Source organism: Xenopus laevis, chromosome 2S (genome assembly GCF_017654675.1).
Source record: "Xenopus laevis strain J_2021 chromosome 2S, Xenopus_laevis_v10.1, whole genome shotgun sequence".
Lineage (NCBI taxonomy): Eukaryota > Metazoa > Chordata > Amphibia > Anura > Pipidae > Xenopus > Xenopus laevis.
Genome location: NC_054374.1, coordinates 19,566,691 through 19,588,717, shown reverse-complemented (window position 1 = coordinate 19,588,717; position 22,027 = coordinate 19,566,691). Strand labels below are relative to the sequence as shown.

At 39.9% G+C, this 22,027-nt stretch overlaps 1 protein-coding gene across 12 annotated transcripts in view; it reads left to right on the top strand.

The window, feature by feature from the left end:
• synj1.S (synaptojanin 1 S homeolog) overlaps positions 1 to 22,027 on the top strand; it is a 63,928-nt gene that overhangs the window by 16,017 nt on the left and 25,884 nt on the right. For 7 of the 12 annotated variants that reach the window (XM_041583406.1, XM_041583408.1, XM_041583405.1 and 4 more), the window contains exons 3-14: positions 5,184 to 5,270; positions 6,130 to 6,397; positions 7,587 to 7,812; positions 10,716 to 10,799; positions 11,369 to 11,430; positions 11,563 to 11,659; positions 12,650 to 12,822; positions 13,657 to 13,738; positions 14,928 to 15,080; positions 19,981 to 20,146; positions 20,962 to 20,985; positions 21,453 to 21,644. In XM_041583406.1, the coding sequence (XP_041439340.1) occupies positions 5,184 to 5,270; positions 6,130 to 6,397; positions 7,587 to 7,812; positions 10,716 to 10,799; positions 11,369 to 11,430; positions 11,563 to 11,659; positions 12,650 to 12,822; positions 13,657 to 13,738; positions 14,928 to 15,080; positions 19,981 to 20,146; positions 20,962 to 20,985; positions 21,453 to 21,644 (1,614 nt within the window). The remainder of the gene's footprint in view (positions 1 to 5,183; positions 5,271 to 6,129; positions 6,398 to 7,586; positions 7,813 to 10,715; positions 10,800 to 11,368; positions 11,431 to 11,562; positions 11,660 to 12,649; positions 12,823 to 13,656; positions 13,739 to 14,927; positions 15,081 to 19,980; positions 20,147 to 20,961; positions 20,986 to 21,452; positions 21,645 to 22,027) is intronic. The other 5 variants (XM_018248881.2, XM_018248879.2, XM_018248876.2 and 2 more) reach the window with 2 other exon arrangements.

The following is a 22,027-nucleotide window of genomic DNA, read 5'->3' as shown; positions in this document are numbered from 1 at the left end:
AGTATTGTCAATTTTTTTTTTTAAAGTGAGAAAAAGTTGAGCTGAAGAAGCTGCTCGGATGTGTAGTGAAATCTCTAAAGTGATTACTCAGCAAGTCCACTCAAATGCGGGCGATGCTCAACTATAACTCACCGCTTGTTGTAGCGTCAGGTGCAAGCTGCTGGTCCCCCTGCCAGGGACCCACTTAAAACTCCAAGAAATACACACGCAGCACTCCGAATCCTGTGAAAAGGGATTTGTGCCACCAAACTAGGAAACATTTCACCCATGAGAAAGGGCGTTGGCCCGAAACGTTGCCTAGTTGCCACCTAAATTTACAAGTCAATGGCAGAGGTCCGATGACCCATTTGAAGATGTTAATAGCCTTCCTGACAGTTTTTTCGGGGGGAAAAACTGGAATTGAGTTCCATTAGAATTCAATTCGAGTTTTCGGGTCAGTAACATTCGTTCGAGTTTCTTCTTAGATAAGATGACATTTAAGTACATTCAAATTTATTAGAGTAAAAAAAAATTCACATAAATTCGACCTTTGATAAATCTGCCCCTTTACCTCACTGTCTCCAGGGAAAACAATTGCTGTTCTCTGAGTCACGTTAGGCTCCTTTCATTAATTATATGTGAGTATTATGGTTCCGTGAGTCTGGGGTTGTGTGTCCCATATCCATTTAAAGTGTCAGTTTGCTTGTATCAGTTGTACGGAATGCTGATTGCTTCTGATTCACTTACATGCTTCACTGATGCCCTCATAGACAGAGGGACCGCACATGTTGCCTGACTCCAAATGAAGTTACGTTGGTTTTCTTACAGTTGTCAAAAAATGATGATTCTTTTTTGCTAGAATGTGTATCGCTCTGCGCAACTGACTTTTTAGCATATGATTCTGATTTTTCCTGAATTATTTTTGTATTTAAAGGGATCCTGTCATCGGAAAACATTTTTTTTTTCAAAACGCATCAGTTAATAGTGCTACTCCAGCAGAATTCTGCACTGAAATCCATTTCTCAAAAGAGCAAACAGAATTTTTTTTTTATATATTCAATTTTGAAATCTGACATGGGGCTAGACATTTTGTAAATTTCCCAGCTGACCCCAGTCATGTGACTTGTGCCTGCACTTTAGGAGAGACATGCTTTCTGGCAGGCTGCTGTTTTTCCTTCTCTATGTAACTGAATGTGTCTCAGTGGGACATGGGTTTTTACTATTGAGTGTTGTTCTTAGATCTACCAGGCAGCTGTTATCTTGTGTTAGGGAACTGTTATCTGTTACCTTCCCATTGTTCTTTTGTTTGGCTGATGGGGGAAAAAAGGGAGGGGGGAGATATCACTCCAACTTGCAGTACAGCAGAGTGATTGAAGTTTATCAGAGCACAAGTCACATGGCTTGGGGCAGCTGGGAAATTGACAATATGTCTAGCCCCATGTCAGATTTCAAAATTGAATATAAAAAAATCTGTTTGCTCTTTTGAGAAAATGATTTCAGTGCAGAATTCTGCTGGAGCAGCACTATTAACTGATTCATTTTGAAAAAAAATTTTTTCCCATGACAGTATCCCTTTAATAACTATATAGTAGGGATGCACCAAATCCACGATTCGTTTCGGATTTGGCCAGGATTCGGCCTTTTTCAGCAGGATTCGGATTCAGCGGAATCGTTCTGCTCGGTTGAACCGGATCCTAATTTGCATATGGATAATCCTAATTTTGCATATGCAAATTAGGGACAGGGAGGGAAATCATGTTATTTTTTGCACAGAACAAGGAAGTAAAAAATGTTTTCCCCTTCCCACCCTTAATTTGCATATGCAAATTCAGATTCGGTTCGGTATTCGGCCAAATCTTTCCTGAAGATTTCGGGGGTTCGGCCGAATCCAAAATAGTGGATTCGGTGCATCCCTACTATATAGTGGTTTTATCATTTATGTCCCAACTTGGCTGAGAAGCAGGGGGAGCAATTGGTACAGTAACAAGTGTTATTTCAGCAAGAGTCTATGGCCTGTTGAGAGACCAGGCAGAACCTCTTGGATGCTATAGCCCATAGCAACATGGCCCATTCCTGCGTGCATTGTTTGTAATAGAATCAAGATGATTGAATTCCTGTAATAATTAGAATTTTGCTGAGACTGCTGCATTACATAACATTGCAGACAGTGCCATTTTATGATCTGTTTTTATTTCTCCCTGTATTCTCTCCTCCTCCCACACAGACTATGTTCTTGGCTGTAACCAGCGTTTGGTGTTTATATGTTATAACTGTCTGGCTTTAAGGACTCAATCATTCTTCCAGCACAATGCTTAATATGTTTATCTGCAGCTCAGATCAGATTTATATACAAATATAAAAGCAAAGCTGCATTTAGTTTAAATGCATTTTCACACAGCCTCATGGGATGGAGCATGGTGCTTCTGTCTTAAAGGAGAAGGAAAGGTTAAAACTAGGGAGGCACCAAATCCAGGATTTGGTTCAGGATTTGGCCAAGATTTGGCCTTTTTTAGCAGTATTCGGCCGAATCCTTCTCCCCGGCCAAACAGAAGCCACGTTTGCATATGTAAATTAGGGGCACGGAGGGAAATTGCGTGACTTTTTGTTACAAAACAAGGAAGTAAAAAATGTTATCCCCAAACTAGGATAGGGTTCGGTATTCGGCTAAATCTTTTGCGAAGGATTCGAGGTTCGGCCGAATCCAAAATAGTGGATTCGATGCATCCCTATTAAGTAAGCTTAATCAGAAAGGTCTATATAAATACACTAGTAAACCCTCAAAGTAATGCTGCTCAGAGTCCTCTGTCAAAAGAAACACCACATTTCTTTCCTTCTATTGTGTACTCATGGGCTTCTGTATCAGACTTCCTGTTTTCAAGATATACCTCCAGGGCTAGGGCTTGAGCATGCTCAGTTTGCTCCTCTCCCTCCTCCCCTCCCTGCTGTAATCGGAGCTCAGAGCTATGAGCGAGCAGGAAGGGACTGGGGCAGTTTACTCGCGTATGGAAAAGCATTCTAAAGAATAAAGATGACGTTCTAACTTGCACTGTTGTGGCTAATCTATTGACAATAAACTGCCTTGGTAGCTTTCCGTCTCCTGGGGGGTTTATATCCAAAGAAATATACTCTAAGTAAAAGAAAGGTTTAAATCCCTGGGAAGTGGCAAATGTTAGGCACCCCCTAGTAATTACAGTAGCTTACCTGATACCCCCAGCGATTGCTACTGCATTCAACTGGGGTATTTCTGTATTAACACCACGGAGTGATCTTCTTCAGCATTGTTTCAGGAGTCAGAAGCAGCAGTCTTGGAACAGAAGACATAATATACAATTAAAGGAGAACTAAACCCTAAAACCAAATAGGGCTAAAAATGGCACCAGTCTAAAGTTTGAGCTTGTCAATAGCCGGAATGATCCAGGACTTCAAACTTGTCACAGGGGGTCACCATCTTGGAAAGTGTCTGTGACACTCACATGCTCAGTGGGCTCTGATTGGCTGTTGAGAAGCTAAGCTTAGGGCTCGTCACTAATTATCCAGCAGAAAATGAGGTTGGTCTGTAATATAAGCTGATGCTACAGGTTTGCTGATTATTAAATTCTGATGCTAATTGCACTGGTTTCTGTGCTGCCATGTAGTAATTATCTGTATTAATTACTAATCAGCCTTATATTGTAACATTTCTATTCTATGTGTACTGTATATTGTGAGTGTGTCCCTAAGCTCTGTAAGTGACAGCAGCACAGAGCATGTGCAGTGAATCAGCAGAAAAGAAGATGGGGAGCTACTGGGGCATCTTTGGAGACACAGATCTTTACTGCTAAAGGGATGTGGTTGCCTTGGGCTGGTACAGAAGCGCAAAACATAATGTACAACATTTCTAGCTACTTCTTTAGTTAGGCTTTAGTTCTCCTTTAAATTATTTCATTCCATGCAACCATTAGAATTTGAATAGAAAGAGTGCATAATAGTAAATGAATGCAACATGACCTGTTGTCCAGTAAATAGACATGGGAACTACACACACACACAGAAGAACCTACAATGTAACGTTTGTTCCAATAGGCAGACTCTCATCAATGCATTGGGGTAGAGACAAATCTAAAAAGAAGAGGGAAATGGTATAACATCTGGGTAGTATGGCAGCTCTTTCAACCTTTCACTGAATTTAGGGTATCATTGAGACCCAATCTACACAGCTCAGGGACCAAAAATCTTGTTCAACCGTGGCACTATTTCTGCCCACCAATCAGTAATACTACACACATACACACACTGAATCCAATATATCTTATATTTCCTAGCAGGTGAATTAGAACCCCCAGATTCCAGTACAAACAAAATCTAACAAAATAACTGTTTTTTGCACAAATTCTGCATGTAGAGAGACATGATGTCTGGTGATTTTAATAGTGAGCTCTAATACATCTTATTAGAGCCCCCCTATAAGATATATTGGATGTAACTGTCAATAATTATCTGACACCCAACTCCTGGATGTAGACAGAATGAAGAGAAACAGATGCCGAGAGAGGAATAGTGAAGATAAACTTGATTATTTCAGAAACAGTACAGAATATTTAATTGATTGTATTTAGAAAGTTCCTTATTTCAGTTTGCTGACGCTTTTATTACATTTTCATTTTCACGATAGTTCCTCTTTAAACACCCATACCTGTTATAAACATATGAAAAGCTATCAGCTGTCAATCATACTTTAACTTTCCATTTTGCACTTCTTAGATGACCCTGCACACCCCACATAGCCTTCCCTCCCCACTGTCTAATTGTGTAGCCGGTGCATGGGCATCAGGCACCCCATTCTGGCACATAAACAAGATTTTGGCTTGATCAAATACTTGCCTTAAAGGGCAAGGCAACCCCCAAAATAAAAAGTTGCCTAATTAAAGAAAACCAAATTCTAAGCAGCTGTTTGTGATTTCTAAGACTAAATAAAACAATTTTTAAATAATTTTTATAGTGTAAGTGGTGTTTATTTATCTTGACTAACATCATAAAATAGGATTTGAAATGCTTTCCTATGGTGAGAGTTCCCCTTTAAAGGGTATACATCTCATGCATAAAGATATATGCTGATACGTCTTTACATTACGTCTGTAATTGTGCAGCTTGAAATATGTGCATCTGTATATCTAAATCCAAAATATTCCAAACTGATCGATAAATATTCATGATTCTTTCCACAGCATCTGCTGAAAAAGAAGCAATAAAGAACAGTTACACTAAAGTTATGGATGCGTATGGTTTGCTGGGAGTCCTGAGATTAAATCTTGGTAAGGATTATTATCAAGGAACTTCCACCATTGACAGGGGGGCAGACCAGTGCCTTGTCACATGCCAATTTGAAGCAAGGGGCGCTGACTACAATAAAGGAGGCGGGGCTTCCCATAAAAAGGGTGGAGTTTGGGCAGAGCATGGAAGATCAGGGCATAATTTGGTTCATTAAAGCTGGCCATAGACACACAGATCCTATCTTACGAATCGAGGATTCGTACGATTTTCGGATCGTGTGTAGAGAGTGCCGACAGCTTTCGTCCGGCGGAGATCGGTCGTTTGGTCGATCGGTTAGGTTTGATTTTGACCCGACCGATCCCGTCTGAGCCCATTGCACATCGTAATCAGATCATACGGCCGTAAGGCCAAACAATCAGATTACACCCGATTAAAGCCATGCTCGTTAATGGCATATCGGGGAAAGATTCGCTCGTTTGGCGATGTCGCCAAACGAGCGGATCTTTGCGTCTATGGCCACCTTAAGTCTTGGCTAGGGGGGGGCATATTGCAGCACATTTATTGGCTAGGTTTAGCATTCCTTTGCCTTGAAATTTCAGCCTGTCATATTGATGGTAGAATAATTTTGCTTTTAAGATAACTGTTAATTAAGAAATTTTATCAGAGTGGGCAGTTTTTTTGGGGTAGAAACATGCTGTTATCTTTGTAAAAGATTAGTATTGTGGTAGTTTCAGTCAGCGAGCCAACTTGTGTTGGTGTGCATTAGAAGATAATCATTTTATAATATTTGTCTCTTGGGTCCATTTTAGCCATTAGTAATACTGTATGTGTTTTTACTCACTAAAATATTCTTCTCATGTCCTATTCTTTTTTTTCTGCTTTTTGTTTTTTTAATTATAGGAGATACCATGTCATATTATCTAGTGCTGGTAACTGGGTGTATGTCAGTAGGCAAAATCCAAGATTCTGAGGTCTTCCGGGTGACTTCCACCGAGTTCATTTCACTGCGAATGGATCCTATGGATGAGGATCGCATGTCAGAAGTGCGGAAAGTATTAAATTCTGGCAGTTTCTATTTTGCTTGGTCTTCTACCGGAGTTAGCTTAGATCTCAGCCTCAATGCTCACCGAAGCACTCAGGAGCACAGAACAGACAACAGGTTTTTCTGGTGAGTTGATTTGTATTTCCTGAAAGGTAATTGCAAAAGCGCTTCCGTTTTTTACATTGTTGTGCTGGGGGGTTATCTTTACTCTTCCAATGAGCATGGGAGACACAGATAACGAAACAAACATACATTTTTTAAGGAAACAGTTTGTAGACAAATACTCTTAGGGCAGAGACACACGCTCAGATTCGGGGAGATTAGTCGCCCGATGATAAATCGCCTCTTCTTTGGGGCGACTAATCTCCCAGAACTGCCTCCCACCGGCTAGAATGTAAATCACTGGCGGGAAGCAGTCCGGGGAGATTAGTCGTCCCGAAGAAGAGATTTGTTGCTCGGCGACTATAACACATGCTCAAATTCGGAGAGATTAGTCGCCCATCGACAAATCTCTTCTTTTGGGTGACTAATCTCCCCGAACTGCCTCCCGCCGACTATAATGTAAATTGCCGGTCGGGATGGCAATCGGTGTGCTTCGTTTTCCAAAGTTGCCTTGCGAGGAAACTTCAGAAAACAAAGCACTCCGAGTGGCATCCCGGCAGCGATTTAGATTCTATCCGGCGGGAGGCAGTTTGGGAAATTAGTTGCTCCGAAGAAGAGGCGATTTATCGCTGCGTGACAAATCTCCCCGAATCTGAGTGTGTATCTCTGCCCTAAAGGCAATGCTATAACAGGGAGATTTGGGGCATTTTGCCGGCTGTATTTTTGAGTAGACCAAACATGCAGGGTCACATGCCCAAAATCACCTTTGTTCTGAAAGCACTAGTAGCACTTGTCAGATGAATTTTGCATGGTTTCAAATGCAAATTAAACACTGTTATATCCAAAGATATGTGTCTCCAAGCTTTTTCATTAGTAAAAAATAATTTTATTTAAAGTTGCATAAAAAATTTAGATACATACTGACCCCACACAGTCCACCTGCAAATTACCTAACATGCACTGGTTTGGTTCTCATAGGGGACAATGGATAGTTATTTTGCTTATATTGGACCAAGACTGGACCGAACATCTGAAAATATAATTCACATTGCATCTGCTGGAAATGGAAATAGCCTTAATTTACTGTGTTGTAAAATGTCCTTTTTTTATAGATCATTATAAGTGCACCTAATTTATTTTGTTGTTGTTGTTGTTGTTAAATATCTTAATCCATCCTTCTTATCCTATGGCTTGTTTTATTTCCCTCAAACAGGAACCAGTCTCTTCATTTGCACCTAAAGCATTATGGCGTAAACTGTGATGAATGGCTGCTACGTCTAATGTGTGGTGGAGTGGAGATTAGGACTATTTATGCTGCGCACCAGCAGGCCAAAGCCTGTATTATTTCCCGTCTCAGCTGTGAAAGAGCAGGTACTAGGTTCAACGTACGAGGAACAAATGACAATGGCCAAGTTGCTAACTTTGTGGAAACCGAACAGGTAACAACACATTACACATGGAAACACTTGCTGAGGAACATATCGGCATATTCCATGCCACAAATTTGGACTTTTGTATAGGGATGAAGAATTTGAGGCAGTGTGGGACCATTCTATTGAGATTAACTGCATGAAGAGCAACCAGCTGCAACGTGGAACCATCCTCTGGTTTTACTGATGCTTCTCTTTGCTCATTTTGGTTACTGGGAGATATTTAAAGTAGTGCTCCTCAATATAGTGTTCATAACTTTTATTAGACTAGTATACAGAAAAAATATATAATTTTGTCTGATGACCTTTGGAAAGGAAAACACAAAATATCAGTATTTAAAGTATTATAGCAGTACCATGATCACCTTGACTATAGAAGGGCTAGTGCCCTGGTTGTAGTATACATTTCTGAAATGACTGCTAATATTGAGTCTTGACACAAATTATATAACTAAGCACTGTTTCCAGGAATTATTTTTAAAGGCTTTTGCATGGCGTTTTCCATTATAGAGCAATATATTAATTAAAAAAAAAAAAAAGTATGCTAATTGAAAGAAATGTGATCAATTGTCTTTTCAGCCAGTATTTCTTAGGGAAAAATATTGTGTACTGTGTAAAAACGGTTATAGGAAGAAACTGTACATAGATGGCGAGTGCAGAGAATTTCAGGATATGTAACCAAAGCTTTAGAGGGGTATTTATTGCAATAAAAGCAGTTTAGCTTTATGATCTTCCAGCATGGAAAGCAAGTACCTTAAAGGGGAAATTCACCTTTTAAAAAAAAAAACAACTTTATGATTGCATCTCTATTGTTACTTTTGCTTCTCTCTCTGTAGAGGTCCTCTCTTTGTTTGTAATATCACTGTGAGCACTCTGTCTTCACCATAGCAAATGCCCTCAGTGTTTTATTATTTGGACATGGTGCACAGCTGTGCTTTTATTCCTGACACCCTATTGCACATTTCCTTTATTTTGTCTCTGTTGGCACTAATGTGGTTTGTTTTGTCCATAATTAAATTATTTCAGTCCTGATTATCTACAAAGGACTGTCGAGAATAATATCCTTCATCCTGTTATACAGATGCTACATAAATGGGTTGCACACTGTAAATAGAAGGTGCATTCAGTGACTTCCTTGTGATGATCTCTAGATCTTTGTAATACAGACAGCTGCCTTATAGAGGTTAATTGCTGTCAGAAAAGCACCTGTAGTCACTAAGTATAAAAATATTGTGCAAAATCAACCTAGTCATTGGCCACATATCTTTTTACAGATTAGTCATTAAAATCAGTCCCTTTCCCAGTGGAGCTTGCGCGCACGCACACGCACCTGGAGTAAAAACATTTATGAAAACATTCAAATTCCATGCAGAACTGTGGGTAGACTCCAAGGGGCAAATTCACTAAGCGCCTAACGCTAACGTCAATTCGCTAGCGTTGGGCATTTTCGTTACTTTGCAAATTCACTAACGAATGCTGGTGTAAATTCGCTAATGTTACTTCGCACCCTTACGCCTGGCGAATTTTCGCTACGGACATAACTACGCAAATTCACTAACGCGCGCAGTGTACTGAACGCTACCTTTTACGCTAGACTTCCTTCGCCACCTCAGACCAGGCGAAGCGCAATAGAGTAGATAGGGATTGCTTCAAAAAAAGTTCAAATTTTTTCTAAGTCCCAAAAAACGCTGGCGTTTTTTCTATATTATGGGTGATAGGCTGAAAAAGATCGAGATTTTTTTTGGGGCTCCCCTCCTTCCCCCCCCCCTACATTTCCTAACTCATGGCACCTTAACTATACAGTGGGCACATGTGTAGGGCAAAAAAAAAATGTATTTGATGTTTTGAAGGTTTCCCAGGCATTTGTAGTGATTCTACTTATTCCTCCATTGAAATTTGAATTTGGCGCCGTATGCAAATTAACCATCGATAGGGTAACTTCGCTTAGCGAATCAACGCTAGCGCAACTTCGCAACCTTAAGCTACCCCTGTGCGCAACTTCGGATTTTAGTGAATTTGCGGAGCGCTGGCGAAACTACGAATCTTAGTGAATTTGCCACCAACTCTGGGATGATACTGTCATGGGAAAACAAGTTTTTTTTCAAAATGCATCAGTTAATAGGGCTGCTCCAGCACAATTTTGCACTGAAATACATTTTTCAAAAGAGCAAACAGATATTTTTTTTATATTCAATTTTGAAATCTGACATGGGGCTAGACATATTGTCAATTTCCCAGCTGCCCCCAGTCATGTGACTTGTGCTCTGATAAACTTCAATCACTCTTTACTGCTGTACTGCAAGTTGGAGTGATATCACCCCCCCAGGAGCCTAACAACAGAACAATGGAAAGGTAACAAGATAGCATCTAAAAACAGCAGTCAATAGTAAAAGCCAAGTCCCACTGAGACGGATTCAGTTACATTGTCGCCGGGCGACTAATCTCCCCGAATCTGCCTGTGTGCCCTGACCCTTAGGAAACTTTTGCGCTGGCGTCTATGGGGAATCGCGAAAAATCGCCAGCGTAAAAACACACGCGGCGATCTTTTCTCTACTGTCGCTCGAAATTGCCTCGCTAGGCGATTTCGAGCGACAATAGAAAAAAGATCGCCGCGTGTGTTTTTACGCTGGCGATTCCCCATAGACGCCAGCGCAAAAGTTTCCCCAGCGATTGCGGCTTAAAAGTCGAATCGCGGCGCTATCGCCTAGTGTGGCCTTAGCCTTACTGTGGTCATAAGCTATGCTCATTTCTTAGTTATAGGCACTGTCTGAAATATTAGAATCTTCTCAGAGTGGAACATCGGATGGGGTTCTTTCTTTTTAATGTGTTTTTAATTATTCATACCAAATAAGTTTGCATGACAAAAGTATTTATACCTTCATAATAATAATCTTCCTTCTTCTTTTTCCTAGGTTATATATCTTGATGATTGCGTCTCTTCCTTTATACAGATTCGTGGTTCTGTGCCTCTGTTTTGGGAACAACCGGGCTTGCAAGTAAGGTTTAAATCTCATTTAAACCTCATTGGAAAGTGTGTGTTCCCTGTGCTACTCTTTATCATATTATGGGGTTGCCCACCCTTCTATCTATCTCTTTCTTTTTCTTTTCTTCACTCTCCTCTTTCTTGTTTGTTTTATGTCTATAAAATCAATAAAGATAATCTTACAAAGGAAAGTGTGTGTTCTGCATACACTTTTATATGCTTCAGTAAACCACACTAATTTTAAATGTTTGTGTCTTGAATTTAGCACTGTTTAAAAATAGTATAGAAGATTCATATTTTTTTAAATTGATAGCAGTGTTCAAATGACTTTGGACCTATTTCCCACCAAAATGTGCATTTCCCACTAAAATCACGGTGGGCAAATATGCCCTAGGTCAATCCATGTAACATTGCCTTAAGCAGATTGTTAAATTTGAAGAGCAACCTATGTGCATCAAAGACAACATTGTTTTAACCTGCTTTTAATCATCATAATACATAGCTTCAAATGTAACCAATGTCTGTACTGTATATCCAACAAAGAGCCAGACCCTAAACATACTCTTCATCTTTTGGTGAAAGGTGGGATCGCACCGTGTTAGAATGTCAAGGGGATTTGAAGCCAACGCACCAGCTTTTGATAGGTATAGTTCTATATTTGGAACTGTTTTTACTTTCTTTTTCCCCTTTGTTTGGGGTAGTTATCTGTTGTTGGGGCTTAAATATTAACATTCTGAGCATCTCAAAGGATCTTTTTTTTTTATGTTCCTTTACAGACATTTTCAGACTTTGAAGCGGCTTTATGGGAAACAATTTATAGTGAATTTACTAGGGTCAAAGGAAGGCGAGAGCATGTTGAGTAGAGCCTTTCAGGTAAGCTTGCATTCCTATTTTATTACAGGAGTGGAAAACATCCTAGTTGTATAACTCTAGTTTCTCACTTTATTGACCTTATATAATAAATGTTGTCATCTTATAAATATATTATTAAGAAAAAAGGCAACAATACAATGATTTGTGTCCTCGCCTTCATACTATAGAGTTGTGAGAGCTCTAGTACATGAACAAAGACTGGGGAGATATGAAGTTCCATTAATCAATATGGCTTTTATTGAGCTCTCTAAAATGCACCAAATACACGGAAAAAAAACAAACTTAAAGTCACCTTTCAATTACATTTTAGTATGTTATAGAAAGGTTAACACTAAGCAACTTTTTAACTTGCCTTCATTTTTTATTGTTTTTAATTATTTGCCTTCTTCTTTTATTCAAATCGTGAATGGTTGCGAAGGTACATTGGATAGTAGTAACCAGATTGCTCAAATTGCGAACTGGAAAGCTTCTAATTTAAAAAGCTAAATAATGCAAAAACTACAAATTAATAAAAAAAGGAGAAACAATTGCAAATTGTCTCAGAATATCACTCTTTACATCATACTGAAAGTTAACTCAAAAGTAAAGAACCCCTTTAACTACTCAAAATCCTTCTCCTCTATTTAGTCCCTCTGGTAGTTTGGTTGAAGGTGATGTGGCTGAACCACTTTAGTAGGCCAGTATAGCTTCATATATGAATAAAGTTCTGAATTCATGTCAGGAAAGCTGAAATAGAACCAGGCCTCCTCTGTTGCTCCCACACAGTTGTCTCATCATGTAGTTAATTAGTTTTTACAAAAAAACACATGCTGCGACAGCCACAGTCTTTGCTTGTTCTTTATTTTATTTTACCTGGCTATTCATTGGGTCTCTAGAGGTAGTAGTATGATTTATCTGTAGAGCTGGCAGCAAAAAAGAAAAAAAAATGGGTTATTTTCTCTAGCATCTCATTGTATCTGTTATTTGTATGTTCCCTTTTTCTGCCTCTAGAATCATTTAAAGGCCTCGGAGCACTCAGCAGCTATCCAGATGATGAATTTTGACTATCATCAGATGGTCAGAGGGGGAAAAGCAGAGAAGCTGCACAGTGTTTTGAAGCCTAAAGTTAACTCTTTCTTGGAGGAATGTGGATTTTTCTTTCTTGACAAGAATGGAGTTCAAAGGTATGTGCAGTTTTTTTCTCCTTCAGCAAATGTGGGGGCACATTTACCTAGGGTCGAATATCGAGGGTTAATTAACCCTTGATATTCGACCGTCGAAGTAAAATCCTTCGAATATCGAAGTCGAAGGATTTACCGCTATTCCTACAATCGAAGGAATAATCGTTTCGAACGATTAAATCCTTCGAATCGAACTATTCGAAGGATTTTAATCCATCGATAGAAGGATATTCCTTCGATCAGAAAATTGTTAGGAAGCCTATGGGGACCTTCCCCATAGGCTAACATTGGCCTCGGTAGGTTTTAGGTGGCGAACTAGGGGGTCGAAGAATTTTTTAATGAGACAGTACTTCGACTATCGAATGGTCGAATAGTCGAACGATTTTTAGTTCGAATCGTTCGATTCGAAGGTCGAAATAGCCCATTCGATTGTCGAAGTAGCCATATTCGACCATTCGAAATTCGAACTATTTTTCCTCTATTCCTTCACTCGACCTAAGTAAATAGTGTATGAAACTACTCAAAGGTATTTCTGCTCTTTAAATGCTAAAAGATGACTGCTCCTTTGTTGTACAGTCTGAAATGATTTTTCTGTGAGTGGAACTAAAATATGGAGAAGTAATTTTCTGTTATGATTGTTCACTTCCCCAGAACACATTTTTCAGATCTACAAACATACGACTGGAATAGTTTTTTATATATTAGTTTGAATTGTATTGTCTCTGAATGCAGGGTAATTAAGTGGCAATATGCCAGCATTCTGGGACTGAAGCTGTGGTTGGCACTGCATATTTTAATCTTTTTTTTTTTTTTTTTTCCTTTGTTTCATCAACGTAGGACTCAAAGTGGTACTACTAGAACCAACTGCCTTGATTGTCTGGATAGAACCAATAGTGTCCAAGCATTCTTAGGTCTAGAGGTAAGCCTTGGTCACATCTATCTATTCTAATCTCACCTATTACTCCTTTACTTTGAATGGCTGCTTCTATCCCCAGTTCAGAAACTGCATATCACAGTGAGGCAGTATCAGAGTGACTGTGGAGCACATGTGTAAACACTATACAAATTTGCACCTTGGCAAAGGTTTTTTTTAGCCAGCCACTAACAGAACAGCAAAGCAAACATCTGATTGGTTACTGCCCAGGTGCAAATTTGCCCAATTTTTATAAATAACCTCCACAAGTTCTGCTGCATGCCACACTATCAGTGAAAGCGTCGATTTCAGATAATATTTATCTATTTGGATCTACCTAGTGGGTAATTAGTGCACTAATCCAACAGGGTCACAGTGCTGACACAGAGAGTACTATGCATCATGTTTATGCCATAAGAAGTTTTGTAATTACAATATTTAAATTTAACTTTAACTCTGTTTTTCTTTCATGGGCTGGTTTTGCCCTGTACACCCTTTTATGCATTATCCATACCCCTAGGGGTGTAATAATGATACATTTCTGTAGCAGTCACAGACATTTGTTTTAAGTGGTCCAACTAATCTGATCAAAGCTGTTTTGTCTGGTCTTGGTTAGGGATGGACGAATTTTTTCGCCTTGTTTCGCCAAAAAAATGACGCCCATAGACTTGTATGGCATTGTGCGTCAAAAAAATATTTCGCCGTGCGACAATTGTTTTGATGCCCATAGACTTTAATGTCGTCGACATTTCGCAGGCGGCGAATTTATGACGAAACGGGTCAAATTTGCCCATCCCTAGTCTTGGTAAATGGGATCTCCGGTTAGAATCATAGAGCCTGACTTTATGTACAGTGTGGCCTATTTCTACAGTCAAACATGGTCTGACCACTGATTAGCAATGTAGATTTGAAAGTCAGAATTTCTGTATTAATATGTCTTTCAGTGTATCTCATCTGATAAATTCTCTCCTGGGTTTCATACTGCTGCATTACTGTTTGGCCCTGGCCAGTGATCGTGATGCACCAATGCACTTGTGTAAACTAATTTCCTACATATTAGTCACTAACCATACAAGTAGCTGTAAGATAATTTGAATATTACAAAGCGGTCTCTTTTCATGGCTGAGACTGCAAGTTTTACAGTGTTCTAGCAGGATCTTATATTCCATATGTGTTCCTATTTTTCTACATCCAGATGCTGTTAAAACAGTTAGAAGTTCTAGGTTTGGCTGAAAAACCACAACTAGCTACACGTTTCCAAGAAGTATTTCGTTCCATGTGGTCAACAAATGGAGACTCAATAAGCAAGATTTACGCAGGCACCGGTGCCTTGGAAGGGAAGGCTAAGGTGAGTGTCATGTAGTTGTACCAAAAAACTGAAATGGCTTCTGGTGTTCATGGTCCTGAGCTTTATTTTACATTTCTTCTCTTTCTGGATGCAATCCATGGCTGCTTAGTAAGGATTTAAAGATGGCATAACTTGCAATGTTAACTGGTTCCTATAAAGGCTTGTTGCTGAAAGAACACTAACTCCTTTTCAGTCATTTTAAATACCATCTTTCTCTGGTTACGGCTGTCTCGTGCTGCATTTTGTTATCCAGTGCTAGAGCCCCAGGAAAGTGTTTTGAAGTGACCTATTTTCCCTCACACTGACATCTCATTCACTAGTAAATCCATACCATGTTTGGGTTATAATTTAGCAATTTAATAAAATGTTACTTTTCAGTGGCATAACTAGATGTTATTGGACCCCACAGCAAATACATTTTAGGGCCCCACAGCAAATTAATTTTAGGGCCTCATACATATCCAGAGGTTGTGCTGTTTTACCAAGATATGTTGAAATTGCTCTTTATTTGGGCCTCCTGGGTCATGATTTTTATGATGTCATTTTTATTTCTAATTAAAACTGTTTACACTGTAAATAATCCACTCTACCATATAAAAGGTAATTCCTGAACCAGCAAGTGTATTTTTAATTGTACTATTGGTTTGTAGGCAGCCATCTCGGGTCATTTTTCCTGGTCATGTGCTTTCAGAAAGAGCCAGCACTTGGATGGAACTGCTTTCTGGCAGGCTGTTGTTTCTCTAACTCAATGTAACTAAATGTATGGCAGTGGGACCTGGATTTTACTATTTAGTGTTGTTCTTATATCTACCAGGCAGCTGTTATCTTGTGTTAGGGAGCTGTTATCTGGTTACCTTCCTATTCTTCTGTTGTTGGTAGGGATGCACCGAATCCACTATTTTGGATTCGGTCAAACCCCCGAATCCTTCGCATAAGATTCGGCCGAATACCGAACCCAAACCCTAATTTGCATATGCAAATTAGGTGTGGGAAAGGGGAAAATGTATTTCCTTGTTTTGTGACAAAAAGTCACACAATTTCCCTCCCCACCCCTAATTTGCATATGCAAATTAGGATTCAGATTCGGTTTGGCCAGGCAGAAGGATTCAGCCGAATCCGAATCCTGCTGAAAAAGGCCGAATCCCGAACCGAATCCTGGATTCGGTGAATCCCCAGTTGTTGGGCTGCTGGGGAAGGAGGGGAGGCGATATCACTCAAACCTGACAATATGTCTAGCCTAGTGATGCGCGGGTCAGGATTTCCCCGACCCTAAACCGCCCTACCTTAGCCCACGCCTGCCCACATCTGACTTCTGGGTTGCTTTTTTAGACCCGTGCCACCCCGTCCCGCCGGTGAGGTCACAAAATGGGTGGGGCAAGCAGGCACAGCGTCTATAAGAGACAAACCAGGAAGTAGGAAAGCCGGCATTTGACGGTGGCAGGCAGGGAGAGCAGGAGAAGAGCTCAACCCGCACCCGCCCGCCACCCGCGAAGAAGAGTGCCCGAACCTGCCCGACCCGCAGCAGCACTATTAACTGATGTTTTTGAAAAAAACATTTTTTGCCATGACAGTATCCATTTAATTGGTAACATTATCCCCAAGTGCTCTCACAACTACTTTAATTACAATGCATGCTTCCTACAGCACACCCACAGTGATTTTCTAATAAATCTGGTTTTGAAGACCAGTGTTGTGCAATGCCTTAATTGTTCATTCTAACAACAGTTTTGACATGTTGTTATTTTCCAAAGTACAATGTGATGGTGACATAGATTATTCACCGATAACTCTTTGTCAGCTGTGTGGTTTTAGCCAATTATGCATATCTGAACAATCAGATCAAGTACACTGACCTCTAAAGCAATGGAGAGCACATTGATTTTTTTTTTTTTTCTTACTAGATTCTTGTATATATGTGATGGTGAGCTAAAAAGACATTGTGGAATGTTTCTGTGTTCCTCTTTATGTTTTGCCGAGACTAATCAACATTAATTATGCTGATACATATCTCAGGAATGGTCTTGGACCACAGACAAGTAACTGCATGTATCATAATCTTGTTCTTGAAGCATGGTGTGGGACAGTCATGTCCAAAGTCAGGCCTGGGGGCCAATTGCGGAACGTTTTCAAATTTACACCGGCCTGCAGCCTCCATCTTGAAATTAATAATAATGTGGCCCCCCAGTACAGTGCAATCATGAATTACGTAGTCGTAGCAGTAATATTTGGGCACATTAGTGAAATGATCTGCCACTTGGTCTATACTGCTGCCTGTGTGCTGAAGGTGTTGGCAATAAACACGTACTGGCACATACTGACGTACTGATCTTGCCTACTTCTTTAGGGCTGAAGGTGCAATATATCTACCGACGTGTCATTACTGTAAACTAAAAAAGTATGCGAGAGCGGCGCGTCACCAGGCCCAGATTTCGTGCTGCGGCACCCCGAGGCCTCTGGGTCCTAGTGCTGGCACCTACGATCACACCGCCCCCTTCGGAGCACTGGGGATGATGCGTACGCATCCCCAGTATTCCCTTGGATTGCGGCTGGGCAGCATGCCGCCCCTAAAATAGTGCCACCCTAGGCCTGGGTAGGGTTGCCATCTGGCCGGTATTTTGCCGGCCTAGCCGGTAAAACACCTGCCAAGGCCGGGAACAGTATTACAAATTTACCAGCAATGTAGCTGCTCATAAATTTATAATACCCTTAACAAGACCCCATGACCAGTTCCCAATCTCCTGGAGACTTAACTTTTGTGCTCCTCCTGGCGATCTCCGCGACGCGGCCTGCCCCCTTGTACGTCACAACACCGCCCCCTTTTACATCACTACCCGCCCCTTTTGTTCCCACCCCCCACCAGCTGGTAAAAATTATAGGAAAAGATGGCAACCCTAGGCCTGGGCCTTTGTGGCCTTGAAATCCGGGCTTGGGTGTCACTACATACCAGTACGTGTCTATTACTAACACCTTCAGCACACAGGCAGCCGTATAGACCAAGTGGCAGATCATTTCACTAATGTGCCCAAACATTACTGCTACGGCTACACGATTCCTTGTTTAAATGAGGTGCGGAGAATAAGTCCAAACAGACTCCACTTCTCACGCCGCGTCCATCTCCAGGAGTGAATGATCTTGATTGCAAGCTAGCTACCTCGGAATAGATGTCAGGCTGAATGGTTGGCCCTCACACATTTTCACCTCACCAAATCTGGCCCTCATTGCAAAAAGTTTGGACACCCCTGAATAGGAAAAACAATGTTGATTTCAACACCTAATATGGCAGCAAGTTGTTTTGCATCCAGCCGATCATTTGTGCAGTTCACTTCACATGTTATAATCTGTTTTTCCTCTCTTTCTATGAATGTAGATTTTGTTCTAACATCTAATTTCTTGACTGCTTTCCTTCTGCTTTCTCTTGGTTCCTTTCACATACACATGAATGGTGAGTATTTCTGTATCGTATTGTAACTGCAAGACCAGATACAGGGAATTGTATTTCCATTTTTAAATCTGAAAATGAGTTTATAGCATTGTCTCTTTGTAAGCGTTCTAGTGGGAATCGGGCACCTCAGTGCTCATTAAAGAAGCAGTTGTATTTCAGATGAGATGAAAAATTCAGCTCTGGTGGGTGAATGCCATATGTAAGGACAGGGTCCCTTTGTGGCCTGTACCAAGACAGGGCTCCCTAACTTTCTTGTCTAAATGATGGTCAAGTTAGGGGTGCAAATGGGGGGGGTGCTTTTGTACTTTCTCCCACCTGCCCCTGATCAAAGAGTGCTGCCAACTGCAGCCAAATGCATTGTATGCGTTCTGGAGTGCAAACATCTGCAACCACAGATGCTGACAGCTGGATGCACAAAAAACTCCTGCTTGCACCAGCACTTTGCACTCTGAAGTAGAAGACTTCATAATGTCATGATGAGTCTGATAAATAGATACAGATCCCAGCTGTATTTGCACATATTATTAAAGGCGAACTAAAGCCTAACTAAAGAAGTAGCTAGAAATGTTGTACATTATGTTTTGTGCTTCTGTACCAGCCCAAGGCAACCACAGCCCTTTAGCACTAAAGATCTGTGTCTCCAGAGATGCCCCAGTAGCTCCCCAACCTCTTTTCTGCTGATTCACTGCACATGCTCTGTGCTGCTGTCACTTACTGAGTTTAGGGACCCACTCACAATATACAGTACACATAGAATAGAAATGTCACAATATAAGGCTGATTAGTAATTAATACAGATAATTACTACATGGCAGCAAAGAAACCAGTGCAATTAGCATCAGAATTTAATAATCAGCCCTGTAGCATCAGCTTATATTACAGGGGAAGCTCATTTTCTGCTGGATAATTAGTGACGAGCCCTAAGCTTAGCTTCTCAACAGCTGCTCAGAGCCCACTGAGCATGTGAGTGTCACAGACACTTTCCAAGATGGTGACCCCCTGTGACAAGTTTGAAGTCCTGGATCATTGCTGCTATTGACAAGCTGAAACTTTAGGCTGGTGCAATAAGTTCAGCATATAAAATATGCCATTTTTAACCATATTCATTTTTAGGGTTTCGTTTTAGTTAATGGGGGTCCATCATTCAAATTACATTTTTTGATCAAATGTTTTAACTACAGTATATTAGAAAGTTGGTTAGAATGACGTACTATCACCTTGTTTTTGGGTGGAGGACCCATTTAAAAGCTATACACATCGTACTCCTATGCTAATCTTTCTTTAAAAAGATTAAAAGCCAATCTTTTTAGATGTCCTTGTTTTGGGGAGATGGAATCATACTTGTGCAAAGAGAGTTGTGATTCAACCTTTAATCAACAATCAAGTAAATTGTTAATTAAGTCTAAATGTTTGTTTTTCTTGGTATAAATCGTTAACAGAATTGTTCTTCTTTTACAGGGTGGAAAGCTGAAAGATGGAGCACGATCTGTAACGAGAACCATTCAGAATAATTTTTTCGATGGCTCCAAACAAGAAGCAATAGATGTTTTGCTTCTGGGAAATACCCTAAATAGTGATTTAGCTGACAAAGCAAGGGCACTTCTGACCACTGGAAGTTTGCATGGTATGTTTGACCCTTCCCCTTGAAATAATGTGCAGAACCCTCCATAAATTGGCTATTATTTTTATCATTATTATTTTATATGATGGTCTTTACAGATCAGTTGAAACTTGCTAAAAGCACATTCTAAAGCATACTTAGGGGGTTATTTATTAAGACGCGATATTTTCACGGCATCCCTTTTGACGCCGAAATCCCCAAAAATTTGAGGTAAAAAAAAAAAAGACACATTTTATTCAATTTATTACCCCTGAAGCTGTTCCAAGTCCGAAAGCCGAAAATACACCATCTGTAACCTGCCGAAATAATTTAAAAGTCAATGGCAGATGTCCCCTTAATCATTTGAAGATGTTTTAACCCTTACGAAATGTTCAGAGTTTTCGGGGTTTGATGCCAATCCGAAAAAGTCGTGAATTTTCCCTATCCCATTTCTTTGAGTTTTATTGATAAATAAAGGCAAATCATGGATTCTAGTTTGGTTGGACTTTTTTTTTTTATTTAAAAAAATCAGAAAAATTCAGATTTTGATAAATAACCCCCTTAAAGTTAATGTAACTACCCCTAATTGTTTTTAGTATGGTACTACACATAGTTTTAAGACCTCTTATCTGGCAGACCCCAAGTTCCAGCCATTCTTGATAGTAGATCACATACCCCATATAATTATATGTATTCTAAATATCTACTGTAACAACGTTAGAAAATATAGTATGAAATGCTATTCTGTTACTCCACAAAAAAACCTAATTGTACTTATCTCTTACTATTGCATTAATAACAAGTGATATATTCTTTTTTCTTATCTGCTGCGTGGGCAGTGTCAGAACTGATGCTGCAGTCAGGTACTGTCAGTGAGGTTTTTATATGCAGTGTACATTTTGATGGACTTTTGTTTTGTGTGTGTGTGTGTGTGTGTGTGGGATCCGTTATCCGGAAACATGTTAATCCGGAAAGATCCAAATCACGGAAAGGCTGTATGCCATGGATTCTATTTTATCCACATTATCCAAATTTTAAAAAAATATTTCCTTTTTCTCTGTAATAATAAATCAGTATCTTGTACTTGATCCACACCAAGATCTAATTAATCCTTATTGGAAGCAAAACCAGCCTATTGGGTTGATTTAAGGTTAACATGATTTTCTAGTATTAAGGTATGAGTATTCAGACCCAAATTACAGAAAGATCCATTATCCGGAAAGCCTCAGGTCCTGTGCATTCTGGATAATAGGTCCCATACCTGTACATATATACATTAAACATTTAAATTTAACATTTTTTTTTTTTTCTTTTTTAAACTTTTTTATAGCATCTCCAAGAGTACTTCGATGTATGTGTGAGAATTATTATAGGTATGCAAAGCCGAGGAAAATCCGTATCTGTGTCGGCACTTGGAATGTCAATGGTGGGAAGCAATTCCGAAGCATTGCTTTCAAAAATTCAACACTGACCGACTGGCTGTTAGATGCACCAAAAATTGCCGGTATTCAGGAATTCCAAGGTAAAACAATAAGTTAAAATAATGAGTATATCCTTTTTCTTTCCCCCATTCTTCTTTGCAATTACATCTGTGCGATTGAATTAGTTTGACGTTTGAAAGTGAAATGTAAATCAGATTGTCACATGAAGGAAGGGCACATATGATATCCAGTTGAGACTAAAGGCATATGTGCATTGAGAGCTAACCTAGTCATTATTTCACCCCACTCTAATTATTCTGTGGCAACTGGCTCTATATGCCCAAGTATTAATTGCAGTTTTCTAAAGGGCTGAACTAGTCTGCCAGGGTATCAGAGGCCTTTAAGACATCTATTACATTTAATACAGTCTACATATAATTGTTTGAGTGGGCCCTCAAGGCCAGGTTCTCTGGGGAGCCCTAGG